At 35.2% G+C, this 19302-nt stretch overlaps 3 protein-coding genes across 7 annotated transcripts; all 3 read right to left on the minus strand.

The window, feature by feature from the left end:
* Positions 1-263: 263 nt before the first annotated feature.
* LOC18052316 lies at positions 264-1620 on the minus strand. Its single transcript, XM_006448922.2, has 2 exons — positions 1313-1620; positions 264-1193 (listed from the first exon to the last, which is right to left on the minus strand). The coding sequence occupies exons 1-2, from the start codon at positions 1398-1400 to the stop codon at positions 334-336; spliced, it is 948 nt and encodes a 315-aa protein (XP_006448985.1). The 5' UTR covers positions 1401-1620; the 3' UTR covers positions 264-333.
* Positions 1621-7023: 5403 nt separating this feature from the next.
* On the minus strand, positions 7024-13714 carry LOC18052318 (solanesyl diphosphate synthase 3, chloroplastic/mitochondrial). Of its 4 annotated transcripts, none has more exons than XM_006448925.2 (12): positions 13301-13714; positions 12045-12137; positions 11724-11798; positions 11516-11587; positions 11226-11357; positions 11000-11086; positions 10669-10740; positions 10039-10124; positions 9076-9208; positions 8651-8740; positions 8063-8161; positions 7024-7458 (listed from the first exon to the last, which is right to left on the minus strand). In XM_006448925.2, the coding sequence occupies exons 1-12, from the start codon at positions 13439-13441 to the stop codon at positions 7279-7281; spliced, it is 1260 nt and encodes a 419-aa protein (XP_006448988.1). In that variant the 5' UTR covers positions 13442-13714; the 3' UTR covers positions 7024-7278. The 4 variants fall into 4 exon arrangements, with proteins under 4 accessions (XP_006448988.1, XP_006448989.1, XP_006448991.1 ...); XM_006448926.2 differs by having other exon boundaries at positions 11724-11804; XM_006448928.2 differs by having other exon boundaries at positions 11724-11819.
* Positions 13715-14325: 611 nt separating this feature from the next.
* On the minus strand, positions 14326-18994 carry LOC18052319 (solanesyl diphosphate synthase 3, chloroplastic/mitochondrial). Of its 2 annotated transcripts, XM_006448929.2 has the most exons (11): positions 18731-18994; positions 18564-18644; positions 18397-18468; positions 18141-18272; positions 17931-18017; positions 17491-17562; positions 16873-16958; positions 16204-16336; positions 15501-15590; positions 14890-14988; positions 14326-14649 (listed from the first exon to the last, which is right to left on the minus strand). In XM_006448929.2, exons 1-11 carry the CDS (start codon positions 18860-18862, stop codon positions 14470-14472), a joined length of 1164 nt encoding a protein of 387 aa, XP_006448992.1. In that variant the 5' UTR covers positions 18863-18994; the 3' UTR covers positions 14326-14469. The 2 variants fall into 2 exon arrangements, with proteins under 2 accessions (XP_006448992.1, XP_024047822.1); XM_024192054.1 differs by lacking the exon at positions 18141-18272.
* Between the last annotated feature and the right edge of the window lie 308 nt (positions 18995-19302).

Below are 19302 nucleotides of genomic sequence, written 5' to 3' on the forward strand. Positions count from 1 at the left end.
ATTAGAAGGATTCAATTTTCTAGCTTATATCTGTGGAAATTAGAAGGATTGAAGATGTTTGAAAAGAACAAAATTTGGAAATGTACAAAAGTTGACACGTGCTTTAAGCTGGAAAACTGAGCTAGCGAATTGTAATTTTCTCATAATGTGCAATCTTACTAATCGCTTACTACATTTGACATATTACAACTGCTTCCCTCTTGTGGATAATTCCGTAATGCCCATCACAGCCAGCGCCCCCCGCGCGGCCCCCCCCCCCCCGCCAAAAAAAAAAAAACAAAACAAAATTCCGTCGAGTCGACTCCGGTTTACAAGCAAGCAGAACCTTTCTTCTCATGCAAGGACAGAAGGCTTGCTGGCATTGATTGGTGCCTTGGGCTTACCACAATCACTTTTATTTTGTATATGCTTTTTGATCTTCATATTGAAGCTATCAAACATACCCTCTAATGCTGTAATCTCCTCTTCTATGTCCACCTCTTGTTCCTCCTTTGTCGCTATTCGTTGTCTGAATCCAAGTATTTGATCAATTCCAGCTTCTACTTTCTTCTCCAGTTCCTCCATTGTCGCGCGCATGGCTGTATTTTCTTCTTTGGCATCTTTATACTTCTTCTTCAATGATCGATACCCATCAAGGGACTTCAAAAGGTGCTCCGAAAGAGCCTTGTTTCGCTCTTGGAGAGCTGCATTCCCCTGTATCTCCCCTGCGCTGCACTTCTTCTCTTTGTGCTCGGCTGCACAATTTTGTACTTTTGCCAACAATGACGCATTTTGTGCTTTAAAGTCATTGATAAGTTCCTCCATTTCATTCAATTCATGAACCTTTCTAGCCAGCTCCCCGGCCATAATTTCCTTCTCCTTTCCCAAGCTTGAACATAAAACTTCCAAGCTCTTTCTTGCAGCCAAGCTTGCGCTGAGCTGTCTTCTCAACTTTTCTTTGTCATCGGTTATTGGTTCACAAAGCTTTTTGTCCCTTGGCGCATGATTAGGCCTAAGATCTGTGTTGCATCGTCTGAGCTCCGCAACTGATCTCTTGGCAACAGGTTGAGATTTTTGAATCCTTGTTTTAACATCATCTAGAATTGTTATCATTCCAGCTATCCTTTGTGGTTTCCTGTGATCTTGGTCTTTCGTGCTTGCCTCAGTATGATCCTGGATTAGTTTTAGTAATAGCTTTACATTGGCTGCAATACCTATAAAAAACAAAAAAACAAAAAAAAAAATCAAATCAAATAAAATAAAAGATGAAACTCGAATATCTTCAATCAATCATATCATTAATTCATTATCAATATGACAACACTAAAACTACCTTCGAAACTAAGATCTTCTGGGCGATCCGCATTACTTGAGGAAGCCTTTGCTAAGTCTGGAGAAGAAAACGCACGATGCTGGCTCATAATTTCCCGGAGAAAAAGTCAAAAGAGAAAATTGTTTAAAGATTAGCAGCATAAAAGGGAAGACCAATGGTGAGTATATGGAGAGAAAGAAAAAGGGTATATTTTATTTTATTTATTTTTTGATTGTTCAAGAAGAATAAATGACTATTCTATGAAATTCTCTATTGGGAGATTCAAAGAAGAGAGATTGCTTTTGCATTCTCTCTTCTCTCCTCTTCTCCTTTTGTGTGTTGATTAATTTGTTTGTTGATGAAAATGAATATTATTTATTACTCTAGTGTTGTCATCATGGCTTTAGTTCATTCGAGAATGGTTGGTTCTTCGTTGTAAATCATCCGCAATTATTGGCGCTACTTTGAATTGTTCATTAGCCGTTGGTTGTTTTGACTTCCAATTCTTGCACCAAAATGTAACAAAGATCATCTGCTTTAGAAGGTATTGCACACTACACTTAATTTGATATCGCTATTCTTCAATTATTGGGTATCACTTATTTTAGATTTAAGTTCTATTTAAAATTGAGGTGTTATAGTTTTTAAGTTATAGTTGATGTTGAAAAAAAAATATAAATATGGAATAAAACTTAATAATTTGTAATAAATATAGTTTTTTAAATAATAATTTTGGCAATATTATTGAAAATATAATTATATTAACATAACTTTCAAGATACAACAGTTAGTGTTTACTAAATAATTTAATGTTGTAAGCTACAGTTGTTCAACCTCAATTTTAAATGTGCACCTGTATCACTCAATTTCACTTCCAATTTCAACGCTTGAGAAGAAAAAAAAATTATACTTTTACTAAATATTTTGTATCACCCTAATAAATAAATACTTAATTGACACCCATGTAATCATTTTCTTAATTTAAAATTGACTGAAACTCCCTTAAATCGATTCCACTAGTAAAATATTTTCGTTAAAAAAAAAAAAATTAAAACCCCGTTACATACAGAGACTCAAATTCAATGGCAGCTCCGAGGCCCTTAGACAATTGCCTAATTTACTTGCCCATTGAACATGAGTAAACTAAAAAGCAAAATGAATGAAATGGATAGACTTACCGTCAAGCTATTGGATTTGGATGAAATCTCAATTTCTAAATGAAAACACGCGTAGCTAATCTACGGGAGAGGGATGCGGATGGAGATAGTGGCCAAACTAGCTGTGTTTGTCATCACGTTGAGCTGTTTTCATTAAAAGTGACTTCCCGATTCCTACTCCTATTTTTATTTCCGTCGTTGACAAGAATTGACGGTCACGGCTCCATGCACGTGGATGATGTTTCAATCAAATATATATATATATAAAGTTGGGACTTGAGAAGGTGATGTGACATCACCACTTTTTATCTTTGTATATTTTTTATTATTTAATAAATAGAGATTTTTTTTTTAGATTTGACTTTTCATCTTCTCATAATTAATTTAATTGTTATTACACAATAACAATTATGTAAATATTTTAATGAGGTATATTATTTGTAATGAACATTCAAGGAGGAGTGTTATGAATTTATTAAAATAAATGTAGATGTTCATAACATATATCTCTTAGTCTCCCCACTATCTCCCATTAGCAACCTCTACCTTTCCTATAACTCCCACTATCTCATAAGGAATTATGATCCATAATTTTTCATTAATTTCATGGAGTGATTATGTAACTATAAAATGAGAGCTCATCTTTTTGTTTTGTACACACACAATTGAAATGAATAAAATCATTCTATAATATATTCTCTCATTTTATTCTTTATCTTGCGTTGCTTCTTTATTTGTATTGCTGGCTAATAGTTTTTTTTTGTTTTTTATAAGGCTGCCTCATCTTAAAAAAAAAATCAATTTATATTTTTTATCAGTTTCATCAAGTGTAAAGTAACAAAAAAAGATAATACTAAATTCTTTTTTCAAAGATGCGTGAAATGCGGTTATATTTTTTAGTATTATTATAATATAAAATACGGGGCTGTTTACTTTACGCATTTTGCAATAAAAAAAATGGTTGAGAATTGGTGGCTTCCGCTAACCCTCAAATCTTATATATATATATATATATATAATTATTTAGTGAGGAGAATCACCATCCGAATGTCAATAAAATATAAAAAAATTTATAAAAATTTATAATCTTTAATCTATTAATATATATATATTTTATATTTTATTAGCATCTTAACTAGAGATTTATTGTTACATTATATATTATGCTAATATACTATAGATAGGTTTAACACAATATATTGTATTGTATTTGTTTTTTATATAATATTACAGTAGGGTGTATTAAGTTGTAATATAATATTATGTTTGGTGCAATACATATTGTAGTATATGTAATAATATTTTATATCATTATTTATATTACTTTTAAATTAATAATATTCAAATTTATTAATATTTAAGCATGTATTATTGGTTATATTAAATAATAATTAATTTTTATATATCGGTTATTATAATATAATTAAACAACATATTAGTTAGTTATATTATATAAATAACAATTAATATTATATAATATTAAATTGAATTAAAAATCTATTTTATTTATTATTGTAATAAATAAATTAATTGTTAAAAAAAAACTAATGCAGCAATTTGCTGCAACCAAACATGGAACCCCGTTTTATGAGGAGTGAAAAACACACCCTATATAGTATAGTATGATATAAATGGCTTGTTTAGAATGCTAAGTCCGAAGTGGAATAATATTGAACAGATTGTCTTACTGCAACACATTAATGGATTGGATAAAAATTACAGCGATTACAAATAGTACAAGGTTGTGTTCATATGCAAATATCAAGTTAATTACTCGGAAAGTCCAGCGGCTGGTCATTCGAGTAAATTTGTGGATCATGCCGGGGAAGGGTGCCATTGGCCCATAATGAATTGATTCTTAAACCCAAGCCCATATTGTTTTCATATCTGGTCTTGGGCCATGGAGTGCCACGGACTCACGGGTTTGGTCAGGAATACAATTTTGCTTTTAATTTGCGGAAATTATAATTGTATAAATAAAAAAGAAAATACTAAAATTTGAAAAAGAAGACCGTTCGGTTGGGACGCGCGGATAAGGGAGCGAATGAATCGAAAAGCTTTTATATAGATCAATTAAGTGGTAAATTAGTATCTTTTCAATTCTCACTCGTTTCAGTTCACTCAAATTCAGATATCGTATGGCTTTGTATTCTCCAAGAACCGGCTGCAAGCCTAAGCTCAAACGGGTGTGATTTGTTCATTTTGGCTCAAAGGCAGATGTAAAAGCAATCCGTGTCGCTTTTTGCGTAATAAGCCTGAGCCGCCGATGATTCAACCAGAAGAACAGCTCCGAGTCCGACCAAAGATTCCACCACCCATCCCCAGATTAGGGTTTGTAATAACTGGATTTCTGATTCTTGCGTCTACGGCGACAAATGCCGATTTTTGCATTCATGGGTTCACTCCGTTGACGGCGACAACACCACCAACAGTCTCGCGACGTTGATGAAATTAAACGGTCACAAGAAAGCCGTTACGCATGTCGGGCTCCCTTCCGGGTCGAATAAATTGTATTCGGGTTCTAGGGAAGGTAGAGTTAGCGTGTGGGATCGCGACTCCGGCAGGTGTGTCAATGTTATAACCAACGGGGCTGAAATTGGTTGTTTGATTAGAGAAGGTTCGTGGGTTTTTCTCGGTTTGCCTAACGCCGTTAAATCTTGGAGAGTTAACGCGGCTAGCGGTGATTACTAGTCGTTTGTTCTGCAAGGACCAATTGGGCAAGTTAATGCTTTGGTGGTTAATAATGATCTTTTGTTTGCTGGTTCTGAAGGTGGTGTGATCTCGGTTTGGAAAGGAACCTTTGTGGCGAATCCCTTTAAACAGGTGGCTTCAATAAGAGCTCCTCTCTGGTTCTGTTCTCTCTCTAGCTCTAACGATAACCGTTGGAATTCAAAGGAAGAGGCTGCTGTTTTCGAGTTCTGTGGACACACAATTAGGACTTGGAATCTTGACAACTTAGAGTGTGTTCAGACACTAAAGGGGCACAGTGATACTGTGACGTCTTTGCTATTCTGGGATGAGTATTTGTTCTCGTCTTCTTTGGACGAGACCATCAAAATTTGGTTTACTGACCAAGATGGCAGATTTTGAGGCTGTATACACACACCAAGAACAATGCGGAGTTGTCTTCACTTTTTTGGGATGCTTGATGCTGAGGCTAAACCTGTCCTGTTCTCGTCGGGTAAAGACTCTGCAATTCGCCTCTACGAGTTACCTTCCTTCAAGTTGAGAGCCAGAATTTTCTCACGAAGAGAAGTTGAAGTTGATCAAATTGGTCCCGCTGGCCTGTTTTTGTTAGGAAATTGAGCTTCCTCCAAGATCACTCCAAGTAATTTGTCAAGCAACAAATTAACAGAAAAATTTAATGGAGAATACACCAATCACACAACACAAGATTTACGTGGAAAATTCTAAATCCGGAGAAAAACCACGGCCGTTGTCAAAAAGACAACCAGAAAAAAATATTCCCTATATGGAAAATTATTACAACCACACTCTCATAAATAATTTTCTCTCACCCAAGCCCTAAATACATAATCCTGATAAATATCCCTTAACAAAGCAAACTCGTAATACCCATATTGAGAAGCCAAATACTCCTTCAATATAACTACATGCTTAAGAACTTTTCTCTCTCTCAATTTCTCACCAAAACTTGGATTCCTTCTCTGGGATTTGGATTGCTTCTCTCAATGGCCAACATTTCATGTCTATTTTCTTGAGCAATGCCGAAGCTCATTGCTACTCATTTCTCATCAAATGACATTCTAATTTATAGCCAAATTATCACACCAAAAATCTAATAAGTCGGTAACAACTTTCTTCCTTTTTGACAAATTCATCATGCGGTTCAAAATTGACATTTTGCTTGTCAAAGTCCATCCACCCATTTGAATGCAATCAATGTGTTCCCATTTGACTTTTCTTTTTTCTTTTTAATCAATTTCAACAGTTTTTCCCTGGAGACACGAGTGGTTCGGTTGGTGTTTGGAAGTGGCTGCTGGCAGAGCAACAGAAAATGGAGACTTGAGTTATGAAAACTTGTACAGACACTATTTTTGATTTTTCAATTTTACTAATATGGTTTTACCACTGAGATAGATAGATCTCTTTTCTCATCTTCCCCCGATATCCACAGCTAGTATTATTACATTTCAATAACCCTTTAGAACCCTTATTCAAAAGGGCTTTAGCCAAAGATGTTAACTTTTCATTTGCTTTCAAAATTCCTTTAATTTTCTCCCAGACGTGAATATGAAAATTTCAATCAAAATTTTGTAGTAGAAGCACTCATTTCTTCCCAATTTTTCATCGAGTTTGCAGAACTCAATATTGGAAATTTGTCTGTCCCAAGTCCAAGAATGTATGTTATCTTCCCTAAATTTAGTACGTGCACAAAAATTTCTGCTTAAATTTGTTCGAGTGCGGGTAATTTATTATATTAGATATATAATGATCATCGAAACGAGGGGCCACGAACGGACTCCTTGCGGAGTTACCATGAACAAAAGATTCCGCGTGATTGTTGGTTTTTCAATACAAACTCATGAAGAATCATTCATATCTGAGTGCTACTTGAAAGTGGAAACTGCTTTCCCCTAGGAATCTCAAGCTGATAGAACATAAATGTTACATTATTGCTGTGTTATCCTTACTCCACAAATGGATGATTTACAAGATCTGGGTCCTCGAACAATGATCGGAAAATAAATATTTTTATCAGAAGAAAAGAATGTGACAAAAAAACTAAGGGGTTAAAGTCCCTCGCCTTACAAGAAGAATAATTGAAATAATTAAACAAAAACTCTGGTACAATGTGTTGGTCTTCTGTTATTTATTTCTTGTGATGACTCTATGAGTGAGATCTAAAAGTGCACGCCTTGACTTTCTAACATCCTCATCATTGTTTTCAGGTAGACAATCAATCGCAGCTGCAGCAAGATTAGCATGCTTCACGGCCAGTTCTCTTGTCTTTTGTATCCCTCGACTCTTCCCAAGGTACTCAAGGGCCTGCAATCCCAGATATCAACCAACTAAGAAAAAATTGACAAGACAACAGCTGTATCCGTAAATAAGTAAATGCTTCGTCATTGCAGCTCTATTTCAGCACACAAAAACATTTCTTACGGACCAAAACGCCTGACCCACGAGATTACTGATGAAGAACATGACTAAAAAGCTAAATTATATTATCCTCTGTTCATCACTTCCTGGACTTGTAAGAAAGTTCTATTCTCATATAAATAATACGAGGCAATCCACAATGATGCAATGGAAGTGGGGGGCCATAAATTATCTGACTTGCATTATCATTGTAATAAACGACACCTTAAATTGTCCTAACACTAAAAGAATTAAACAATGCCTTTAGAATTCCGAATTGCAGTTGGACGCAAAGCCAAAATAAAATCATTTTAGGTAAATGAGGACCTATTATCAAACATGTGTTTTCATTGTTCACGAAACCATGCATACCCAATTGTGCCACCTAATAAAGACACCCTCAGCACAAAAAGAGGAAATATTATTCACCAGTTATCTACAGCAAGTTCAGTGAAAGGAGAATTACATCACAAAATAATTATCAAAATTACGAGTAGATTGAACTACTTACTATATCAACATTTGAGGAATCCTCAAAGCCTTGCTCAACTACTGTGCGTAACTGAGGGAACTCTTCCATGGCAAACAATATTGGAGCTGTTATGATTCCCTGTACCAGAGAAGAAAAGAAGGTAATAGAAATCAAACATTACCATAAAAAATCCTGAGACATCATCATATAACTTATCTCAAATAAAAGCACTGCACATAGTAATGTGTCAATAAGTTAACATGACAAGTCAAAAATTTATTGGTTATGACAAGGCCAGATGCATTCATCTGCACATATTCCCTTTAATGAGGAAGTAATAGGCTGTAAATCTGATCAAGGCAAGTTAATATCTCAGAGGCTTTTTGTTGATATGGTTAAGACAAGTTAAAAGTCCAAGTCATGATAAAATATTTCCCAAACTTGAGGATGATTGTCACAAAATTGCAATAAATAGTACAATCCTAGCAAGAGAATTTACATGTATTTTTTAAGAATATAGAGCAAGGTACTTGACAAGATGCCTGTCATGGCTTCTAGAAACAATATTCGAGCCTGTACACCCTAAAGTATCTCCGATGCAATAAAGAGCAAGGATAGATATATTACATGCTGGATGTCAGATAAAGAACCCTTTCCAAGAGAGGCTGATGTGCCGGTGAAATCGAGAACATCGTCGATTAATTGATATGCCAGACCCTGGAAAGAAAAGTAAAATCAGAATGAAAGTAAGTTGAAAAGGGATAAAGAGAAAATCCAATCATGGCACACTGCCCTAATTCTGTATTTTACATAATGACATATTACAACTGTGCACATTCAGCCACATCCAGGGCTTGCATCAAGCTAATAATGGTATGTGGTAATTTTGAGAACAAGTGAGTCACCCCACAAATATCTCCCCTCTATCCTTAATGCACCATGCAATGGCCAATAAAAAATTGGCGATATAAATAATCAAGATACTTCTCCAACAGAATTAAATACAAACATCGTTTATGAATAACTTAGAGCAGGAGAACAAATGTACAAACCAGATTCTTTCCATAATCAAAAGCTAATATTGCCACTTCGGCTGTTTGTCCAGCAAGAAGGGCAATTGCCTTGCAGCTGTTTGAGATTAATGATGCGGTCTTGTAGTATGTTTTTTGCATATAATAATCCATGCTGCATTTTGTAATAAATAGTTAGCTAAAGATAAAAGGATTTTGAAGATACACATCAAGCAATGAGCACTCAACAGAAGTTCAATAAGTATACGATCACAGATAGGCATGAGGTAATCATATGTATGTGTAAGAAGGCACAAAAAGCGATACCAGGTAGGTCACCACCTATCAAACTGTCAGCAAACTTGTACATTATTATAGCTACAACTGTGTGTGGATACCACTTGGGAGCAAAACTAGGCAAGAAACCTCAACAGGAACTGGCAATAGAAAAAGCCCTTAAATTAAATTACAAGGATAAAAATATACTTGGAAGTTAATCAACAAGTTTCAGAAGACTATCATAATTATTGGAAGGTGCAACTGGCCATGAGGTTGGAGAATAAATCCACAATGAGAAAAAATTACATGTGTGCAGACAAGTGAGTCCCCTTATCTCTGAGGACTTTTAAGTGCAAATCCAACCTTCTAGAGGCAATGAAAAGGAGAGAAGAAAATAAAGAGAAAAAGGAGAATGGGGGGGGGGGGGGGGGTGTGGGTGAGAAAGTGATTAGCAAAAACCAGCCAGCTGCAACTGATCTCTGAGGCTTTTTTCCCCCCTCCCCAAAAGGAAAGCCAATATAGTCAATTTCTCCTGTGAGACAATTTCTTATGGTAGTTTTTGTTTCAAACCAAAAAAAAAAAAAAAAAAATCATAATCAACAAGGCAAGAGTTTCCTGAATTAGAGGCAATTGGCACAATGGCTGTCCAGTAGTGAAAACTATGCAAAGATGAAAGTGCAAGACAAGCAAATATCCAAATGTAGCTGAAATAGGATTGTATTATACCTACAACGTTGGTCAGATGATGTTGTCATTTGCATGGTTTCACCAGTAACAAGATGCTCTACAACGGTTGCCAGTAACGTCACAACCTACAAACACAGTGCAATAATAAGTAGGATATAAAATAGGTGTGGAGCCCACAAACTTGTCAAAAATACCCCATAAAACCAATACTGTGAAAGCAAAATTATTGAAAGTCAAAATAATTTCAGAAAGTTCCCCCTTGGAGTGGCTTTTACCAGTAAGTTCATTTCTCCCTAGCACATAGTGCAATAGCTTAAACTTGACACATAAGCAAGTTTATGATTCATTAGACACAGTGAACTAACTAGTCACAGACTGGACATTCAGACTGTTGCCATAAGCAATGCAATTTCTGGCCATACAATGGCTACGTAGTGTATTAAGAGAGGAATGCCAGGAACTGGAAGCCTAGATTGTTTTCTAATAAAAATGAAAATCTTCAGACTGAAACCTTGTAATCCATATTTCTATAAGAAAAATTTTAAATCGTTAAGGAGCCAAGGACTTGCCACTAATGCAATAACAACTACTACTGCAAAACTAAAAGTCATGTGTTTATAAATAAACATATAATAATAAGAATAATAGAAAACACACAAATCCATATACCTCTGTGTTTTTCAAAGAGGCAAGGGCAACACAAGCACGGGAAAGAAGAAAATCGCCCGCTAATACAGCTAACTGCATAAAAATGAACAGGGAAAAGTTAACAACAGAAGCTTGGCTCACAATCCTCAAAATCTAATTCTTCCGAATGTAACAGAAGAGCCAATTTGGACTAGACTACAAATCAGATAAAAATTATACCATGCACGTTAAAATCCTTACAAACCATCACATGAAGTTTTATCTCAACATTTTCATAAATGATTAGGACAAACTACACGAGCTCAACTTAGTTAAAAGAAAAAGAAAAAAAAACGAAAGCAAATACAACCACCTTATTGCCCATTACAAAATTCAATGAACCAATACCACGCCTGGTATCTGCATCATCCAAGACATCATCATGAAGAAGGCTTGCTACCTAAGAAAAAGATATTATTACATTATTCTACAAGCGGGCTACAAGCACAATTCTTGAAGTGGAAGGACTATAACTAAGTGTAAATAGCAAACAAAAGTAGCTTCTCTGTAACAGAAATACAAAATTGTAGGAAACAGACATGGATCATCTCTGTAATCTCAGCTATACATTGTTGCCTTGTACGTAGTTCAGTCGCCAAAGCATCTTCTACTCCATCATGTAGAGGTTCAGGTACTCGCACATTCAGAGCTGTCGCCATCAGCAATAAAACCTGCATGTAAATGTCCATAACCAAAGTAGTTGCAACTGTTAGCCTATTAAATATTAATTAGAGATATGGATTGAACTATAACTGATAAAATAATAAAAAACAACAAAAGAGAAAGAATATAGTCACAGAAATCAGCAAATAAGCCATAATGTCAGTACCGTGGGACGGAACCTCTTTCCTTCCACCCCCATTTTAAAGAAATACTCAGCAGCTGAGGCAAGCTTGGGCACCTGGATAATAAGTAAATCTCACTTCAATCACATGATATCAAACTTGACTGGTAACATTAAAGAAACATCATATCTGCTATCAGGCCAGAGCATAATTATCAATACTCAATCAAAGGAATGGCGTGTTATTATATACCTCAGCAACTACCATGGAGCGCAACCTTTTAGCAAGTATTGACAGTTCATCAGCAACAAGAGAAAATGGGTCGAGCTGCTCCTGGGAATCAGTATCCTATATGCAGTTCAGTCAAACCAAGTCCATAGCTTCCATAAAGAGACAGAAAAAGACTACCATAGACATAATAATGTGGGAGCCTGAAATTTTAATACTTCATGAACTCGGGTATTCAAAAATCTTTCATTAATTTTTTTTTTTTTAAAAAGATAGGCATAACTAATCTGAAATATAATAGTCAGCAAAAACATCAATAAACAATATCAAAATGCTACACCTAACCTCAATTACGGAGCTGCTCTGGTGATGAATTTGATGTCTAATTCCATGCAAGGCAGGCAAACTCCATGAATAAGCTTCTCTGCAACCCAAAACCTACTAATCACCAATAACAATAACAAGTAAAACATAGAAGGTCAACCCACTGATCACTACCTTGTATACATGCATGCAAGCATACATTTCGTTCATGTCAGAGTATTAAAGATCCAAGATGCCAATAATTTGTTAAAAAGCCAAAAGTAAAAACTTCATAGATATTTATACCATCCACCACACAGCAAGCTAGAAATGTCTCCTAACTTAGCTTGATACAAATTATTTAAAAAGCACTGATATGAATTCCATTTTAACACGTAGAAGGATCACAAAATTTCAGAGTATTGCTGCCCATCCCCTCCCCACACAGGTATGGTGTAAGTCACCTTGTCTTACTCAGTGAAATATTACCGGAGTCCTGAAAGCAAAATAGAAATAAAGTTCAGCATCACTAGCCTCTCACCAAGGTCATTATTTTAGAGAATTCTTTGGTTTCCTCATAATTTACTCGCACAGCTAATCTCCTTCAAAAACCAAATACTGTACCGACAGACACAGCCTTATCTCCCAGTTTTTTTAAATGAAACAAATCTTTCACCTAACAGGGCTACAGTTAATCAAGGGCAGATTGAATCCTTCACCCAACCAACTGTAATAACATAAGTGGACATAGAGAAGACAATTCATAATTCTTAAACCCAGAAACAATTAAATGAAAGGCAGTATTACTGACCACTGTTCCACTGAATAATGATAAAAAAAAAAAATTCAACAAAAGCTTTCAGCAATGATTACATCCATGGCAACTAAAATGATTCCAAACACGGGCAAAATCAAATCCAAAAAAGTCTCAACTCAGCTTAGCAGCTGTTCATTAGATATTAAGGTACCAACCTATGCCCATTACAGCAAAAGACTCGTACAAGAAAATAATACACAAGCAAACCCAGATTTCTTCTAAACCCATCAAACACAAATTTAATTGAATAACAACCCCACAGCGTTTGGATCATCAAACCCAGTGCATGTAGGTCAAAATAAAACATCCATCATAAAAAACGTGACCTCATTATCAATCTGAAGCTCCAAACTTCACTTAAGTTACCATTTAGAAGTTTTCAACTTTGCCCAGCCGCATACAATATTGAAGAAGAACAACCTCAAAAGGTTTTTATTTATTTATTTTTTTGTCCCCGTCATATGGGCACGTGCATAATTACCTTCACAGAAGAGTCCGCCGCAGCAGCAGCAGCAGAGTGTGAAGCACCGGAGAGAAGCGGGTGAGAGGGAAGCCAACGGCGGCCAAACGAAGTCTTTTTCGAGATTCTAGAAATCCGAGAAAGTCCACGATAAATTAACATCCTTTATTCAATTAATTAATAAAAAGAACGGCGGAGGAGATTTAAGATTTGAGAGATGGCGTTGGGTCGGTCAATGATAAAGTCAAAGCACAAAAGGGGATAACAGCAACCGACTGCGGGGGAGTTTTAGCGTTGATTTGTTTAAGATAGAAGAGCCATTTATTTATTTTCCCTTTTTGTTATGTTCTGTTTCGGTTTGACTGATGACGACGGCCAGGCACAGCCATATAAAATGCATCTGCAGTTTTTAGTTCACAAACCCTTCGCCCTTTTTCTTTTCTTTCCCTAGTTCTGGACAGTTTTCTAATTACTTTGGTCTTAATTATTTACAAAAATATTAATCATCAAAAACATTATACGTTAATTAACATGACTAATACTAGATCATTATGATTATGATTTCAAATTAAAATAATGATTTAAAAAACAAGTGACTCTTCCTACATAATAAAAGAGGAAAGATTGAACGTACAATAAAGTATTCATCAATTGAACAGTATTTCTTTTACAATTTTATGTAATTAATATTAAGTATTTTTTAAAAGAAATTTATATGCAATTGATGAGTAATTATATCGCTTACTTTAAACAATTTTGATTACTATTATTATTATTATTATTATTAATTTTTTTTGTTTTGCAGGCTACGTATTGATTAACGACTTTTATCTTGAAACACGGAAGATGACTGCTCCCTTTTTAGGATTAACGAACCTATTTTTTTTTTTTTTTTAATTTTTGAATATAGGTTTAACGAACTTTTTAACAACAAAATTCAGAACTCAGAAGACCAATAATAGAACACGACTTGTCGTTCAAACTTCTGCGAACTCAAAACATTCAATCTTACTATTAAAATAAATAATATATGCGACTTTTCGGACGATGGAACAGCATACCAATTATCAAAAAAAATGTAGCAGCGAGATTCTTCACATGGTAATAATTTCGGACAAGAATAGAAGCAAAAAAAAAAAAAAAAGATGATGAATTGGTAAAACAAAAGTAAAACAGCCAGATTGAATAATTCACTTATTCCTTGTGATGATTTTCTGAGTGATGTGTACAAGTGCTGTCCTTGCGTTTGTAGCATCCACATCGTGAGTTTCAGGTAGAGAATCAATGGCTGCCGCTGCAAGGCTGGCATGCTTCACGGCTAGCTCCGTGGTCCTTTGTATTCCATGGCTCTTGCCGAGGTATTCAAGGATCTGCATCTTACACGTACAGATTACTAACTAAGACAAGTTCGATGAAATAACAACACTATAAACGTTTACGTGAGAACCGATGAGGCATTGAGAACCTTAGGCATATCTTGCGACGCCAAAGGTATCTAAGAGATGAATATAAATATGGCTAGCACAATGCACATGTTGAGCTTCACAGCTAGGGATGGCAAAAGGAGAAATGTGGGGGCATTACTAACATGCCAATCATACAAAACTTACAACATCAACATTGGCGGGGTTGTCAGAGCTGCTGTTAATAAAAGCATGCAATTGAGGGAACTCTTCCATGGCAAACAATATTGGAGCCGTTATGATTCCCTACAAAAGCAATCATAGTTTTCACAAAATCAGACGTATTTTACAATATAGAAAAGAGTCTAATAAAATGTTAATCAAGAAAGAAATGATCTGCAATCAGCTAATACTCTGATCCACAATCGCGCATAGACTACAAAAAATTTTATATTAACTGCAACTGAGTTAGACTGTAAACACATCAGAATGGACATAACTTCTAGGACTCCTTGGAAAATTCCAAAATTGTCCCAGGGATGCGGAAACCATGCGTGAACAAATTTTCTGCACAACAGAATTTCTACAGCTGACTCTATGATCTTCTCCCACATAATCAAAGTACAATGCAGTAAAAATAGAATGCTGAGTATAAGCAGAAGGACAATGATTAACATCAGAGAAATATACATTCTGAAAATTATAGCAGACTATTTGACAAGATTGTATACCATCTATAGATACTCTTCAGTGAAATGATATTTATCCAAGTGCCATGATTCTTTCCATGATATATAACATTAAGGTGAGAAAATTACATTCCGTAGGTCAGTTAAAGAGGCCTTTCCAAGGGAAGCCGATGTGCCTGTGAAGTCAAGAATGTCATCTATCAGTTGATATGCCAATCCCTAGGAGAGTTGAAATAAAAAAGATAATTAGCCAAAAAGTGATATACACAGAAAATCAACCAATCATTGACAGTTTGATTAGGCATGGTAGGGGGAATCAAAGTGAGGCTTGGTTTAAATGATTATCCAATATTTCAGTTTAAGGGCGTCAACTAATCATGAAATGTTGCAAGAGTAAAGAAATTCACTGATACAAGAACTATCAACTTCCTCAATTCACCATGTGGTGATCAGAAACAAAATTGAAAATGCAGCAATAGCAATAAAAGCCATTGAGCCACACCCATCTTCATTTATGCCACGATGGATTTACTTAATCACTTAAAACAACATCAGCAGAAGAGAATTTAATTCATGGAACCTAGAGCGGAAACAGAGATGTCAAAGTTCATATTAAAATGGGCAATCTGTTCAGATTACAGTATGTGGTTATCCCTTCCTACCGACCATTACCGGCAGCAAATTCAAGAAATAGACAATTTTACAGTCCACTGCTGCTTGTTCTTTTGTCCTAATATAAGACTAACTTTTAAAAAAAAAATAAAATAAAATAGATGGAGAGAACATTATAAGGATAATGTAGCCAAAAAAAAGAACTTCGGCCTATACAAACCAGGTTTCTGCCATACTCAAAGGCCAATGTAGCAACTTCTTCCCTTTGGCCTGAAAGATAGGCTACTGCCTTACAACTGTTTGAAACCAATGCAGCTGTCTTGTTGTATGTCTTTTGCATATAACATTCCATGCTACAATTACAAAAAATTATTTTCACATCATTAGCTCAAAACATAAGGATTCTGGAGAAGCCTATCAAGATACCAACAAAATGGAAAGTAGCAAGCCATTAAACTGGATTGCAGAATAAGGATGCAAGATATGCATGCCTCATTGTCCAACTTTAAGCATTCTCGTGGATAGTATATACTGAAATTTTATGGAATGCATGCCCAGTAATCCACACTTGGAAATAATGAAAACTATTACTAACAAGTTATAACAAAAATCAATGCTAGTTTTCTAGGTGATTAGTTCCAATCTGACACTACTTGAGCTAATATGATTTTAAAAGCCAACCCAAACCCAAACTGAGCTTCGACAAGTTAAGCTACATTGCCACACAATCTGAAGCTCCAGTGGGCCAAGACTGGGGCTGATGCCTTGGATCTTCTATTGATCTAGGAAATTTTCCAGTCCAACATGGTCTGTTAGCATTTTTGCCATAATGACAAATTTACGTTGGAAGAGAAACAAAATTGATGGAAGAAGCAGAGAAACAGCTCACCTACAACGCTGCTCAAATGTAGCAGTCATTTGCATGGTTTCACCACTGACAAGATTCTTAAGTGCTGTAGCCATTAGTGATACAACCTACCAGCACATAACAATTTTGTATAATGTAAGATGAAACAATGAAATAGAAGTTTATGTAAATTCTGCTGATAATTAATAAATTTAGACACTTGAATAAATTTATGACTTAAGTCGATGTGGCTACTATGGAGCATTTCTCTATGTGTCACTGTGCCATGCATTGAACTGGACTGATAAATGGTGTCTGATAAGAATAATAAATCAATTGCATGATAACCAATACAAGTTCAATCAGTAAAATTTGTATAAGAAAAAAGTACAAGATTAGCTGGTACAATTTCAGGATGTATCCTTACTAGACAATACATACGAATGTGGACAGCTGGAAGGAATTAGTAAAGGGAAACGCTAGGACTCAACAATGTTTTGTGGACATTAATTTCATTGTCTAAGTGAATGTGTGATGTGAGAGGGTCCTACTTACCAACAAAAATAAGCAGAGAAGCATGAGCTCTTGCTGCTCACATAGTAAAGTTTGTCCCAATCTAGAATTCTATGTTCAGAGTACATATGTATGAAATTACATTACCTCTGTGTGTTTCAAAGAAGCAAGAGCAACAAGAGCTCGAGAAATGAGAAGATCTCCCGCTAAAATTGCTAACTGCATTATTGGTGAACAAGAAATATCAAAAGGATATATAAACTTCCACGGCTATGTTTATATAAGCACGACAAAAGTGCTTAACTTCTTATACAAAGAAAAGGACTGTGTTTACATGTAATGAAAACAAGTAAAATCAGATGCTTATTAACAGGAAGAGGCAATAACATTCTGTCAAAACTTGCACAGTACCATAAAATAAGTAAGGTTTTGTTACATAACAAGTACATATAGTCTATTGCACAGTTCAATGAAAAATTTCACCCAAATTTGTTCTGAATGAGAAGGAAAAATAACGATACAAGAAGCAAGAAATCTATTAGAAGAAGTATTCAATTGAAAGCAAAATAAAGAAAAGGTTCAGTTACCTTGTTGCCCATTACAGAACTTAGTGAACCAATACCACGTCTAGTATCAGCATCATCCAGGACATCATCATGTATAAGGCTTGCAACCTAAAACTAGGAGATGGCTAAATCAGTCTAGAAGTTGTTATGAAAAAATTTATTGACATGAGAGCAAGACTGTTCTGAAGATAAAAACCATATGATTGAAGCAAAAAACAAAACCTAACTGACATGGATCATCTCTGTGATCTCAGCTATGCACTGTTGTCTCCTACGTAGATCAAGTATCAAAGTATTTCCTAATACATTAGGAGATAATTCAGGTGTACACACATTCAAAGCTGTTGCCATTAACAATATGACCTGCATGCATAGAATTCGTAAAACGCATAGAAGCAAAATTGAACTTGCAGCCAAAGAAAAATGATAAACCAGAACCCGAAAATGATACAAACATCTTAGATAGCATCGGAGCATAATAGTTTACCGTGGGACACAACTTCTTTCCTTCGACCCCCTCTTTAAAGAAGTACCCAGCAGCTGAGGCAAGCTCAGGGACCTGCAACATAGTATCAAGATGAATCTGAAGTAGTCAATCACAAATTTAAATAATAATAACATGATATCTATCTACAAAGACAAACAACCAGATACCTCAGCAACCACCATTGAGCGTAACCTCATAGAAATAAGTGATAGTTCATCGCCAACAAGTGAAAATGGATCGAGATGTTTCTGAAAAAAAAGAGATAATAAACATAGTGATATCGTCTTTACTGTTAATTAATAAGCTCAAATTTGAAAACAATTATTAGTATTACCTTATTCTCATTGGAGTTTCTGAATGTGGGTTGATGACCATATCGACGATGAGACAGAATCCATCGGCGACTAGACAAGCAGTTTCTGGGAGTTCTTGCAGCAATCCGATAAACCAGCTGAGAGAATAACATATTTGAGAGAAGCAACAGATTTCAGTTACAGAGAAACATCATCATCTGAATCTGACCCACACTAGGTTTTAATTACATATTGTTTCTCCTTAACGCCTGTGAAAATTTCACTCGGATATATTAATAATACATAAACAGTAAACAGAGAGAGAGAGGTGATTAGGTGAATGGCAATTTTGTTTAGTTTTCTTTATCTTATGTTATGTTAAATTGGATGGATCGTTTTTGACTGTTGTCTGTTGACCACTGGACGTCAGAAGTCTGTTACCATTTACCAACGGCATTCTAAAATCTGAAGCTCCTGTAAGTACAAGCATGAATGTTCTTGTCACATTAATTTGTGAAATTGTGAAGTATTATAGATGTATCCCACTATTTTAAAAAATCGTTAGTAACTATTATTTTTTAAAAAAAAATTTTCAAATTGAAAGTCTATCAAA

This window comes from Citrus clementina, unplaced genomic scaffold (assembly GCF_000493195.1).
Source record: "Citrus clementina cultivar Clemenules unplaced genomic scaffold, Citrus_clementina_v1.0 scaffold_2, whole genome shotgun sequence".
Taxonomy (NCBI): Eukaryota; Viridiplantae; Streptophyta; class Magnoliopsida; order Sapindales; family Rutaceae; genus Citrus; species Citrus x clementina.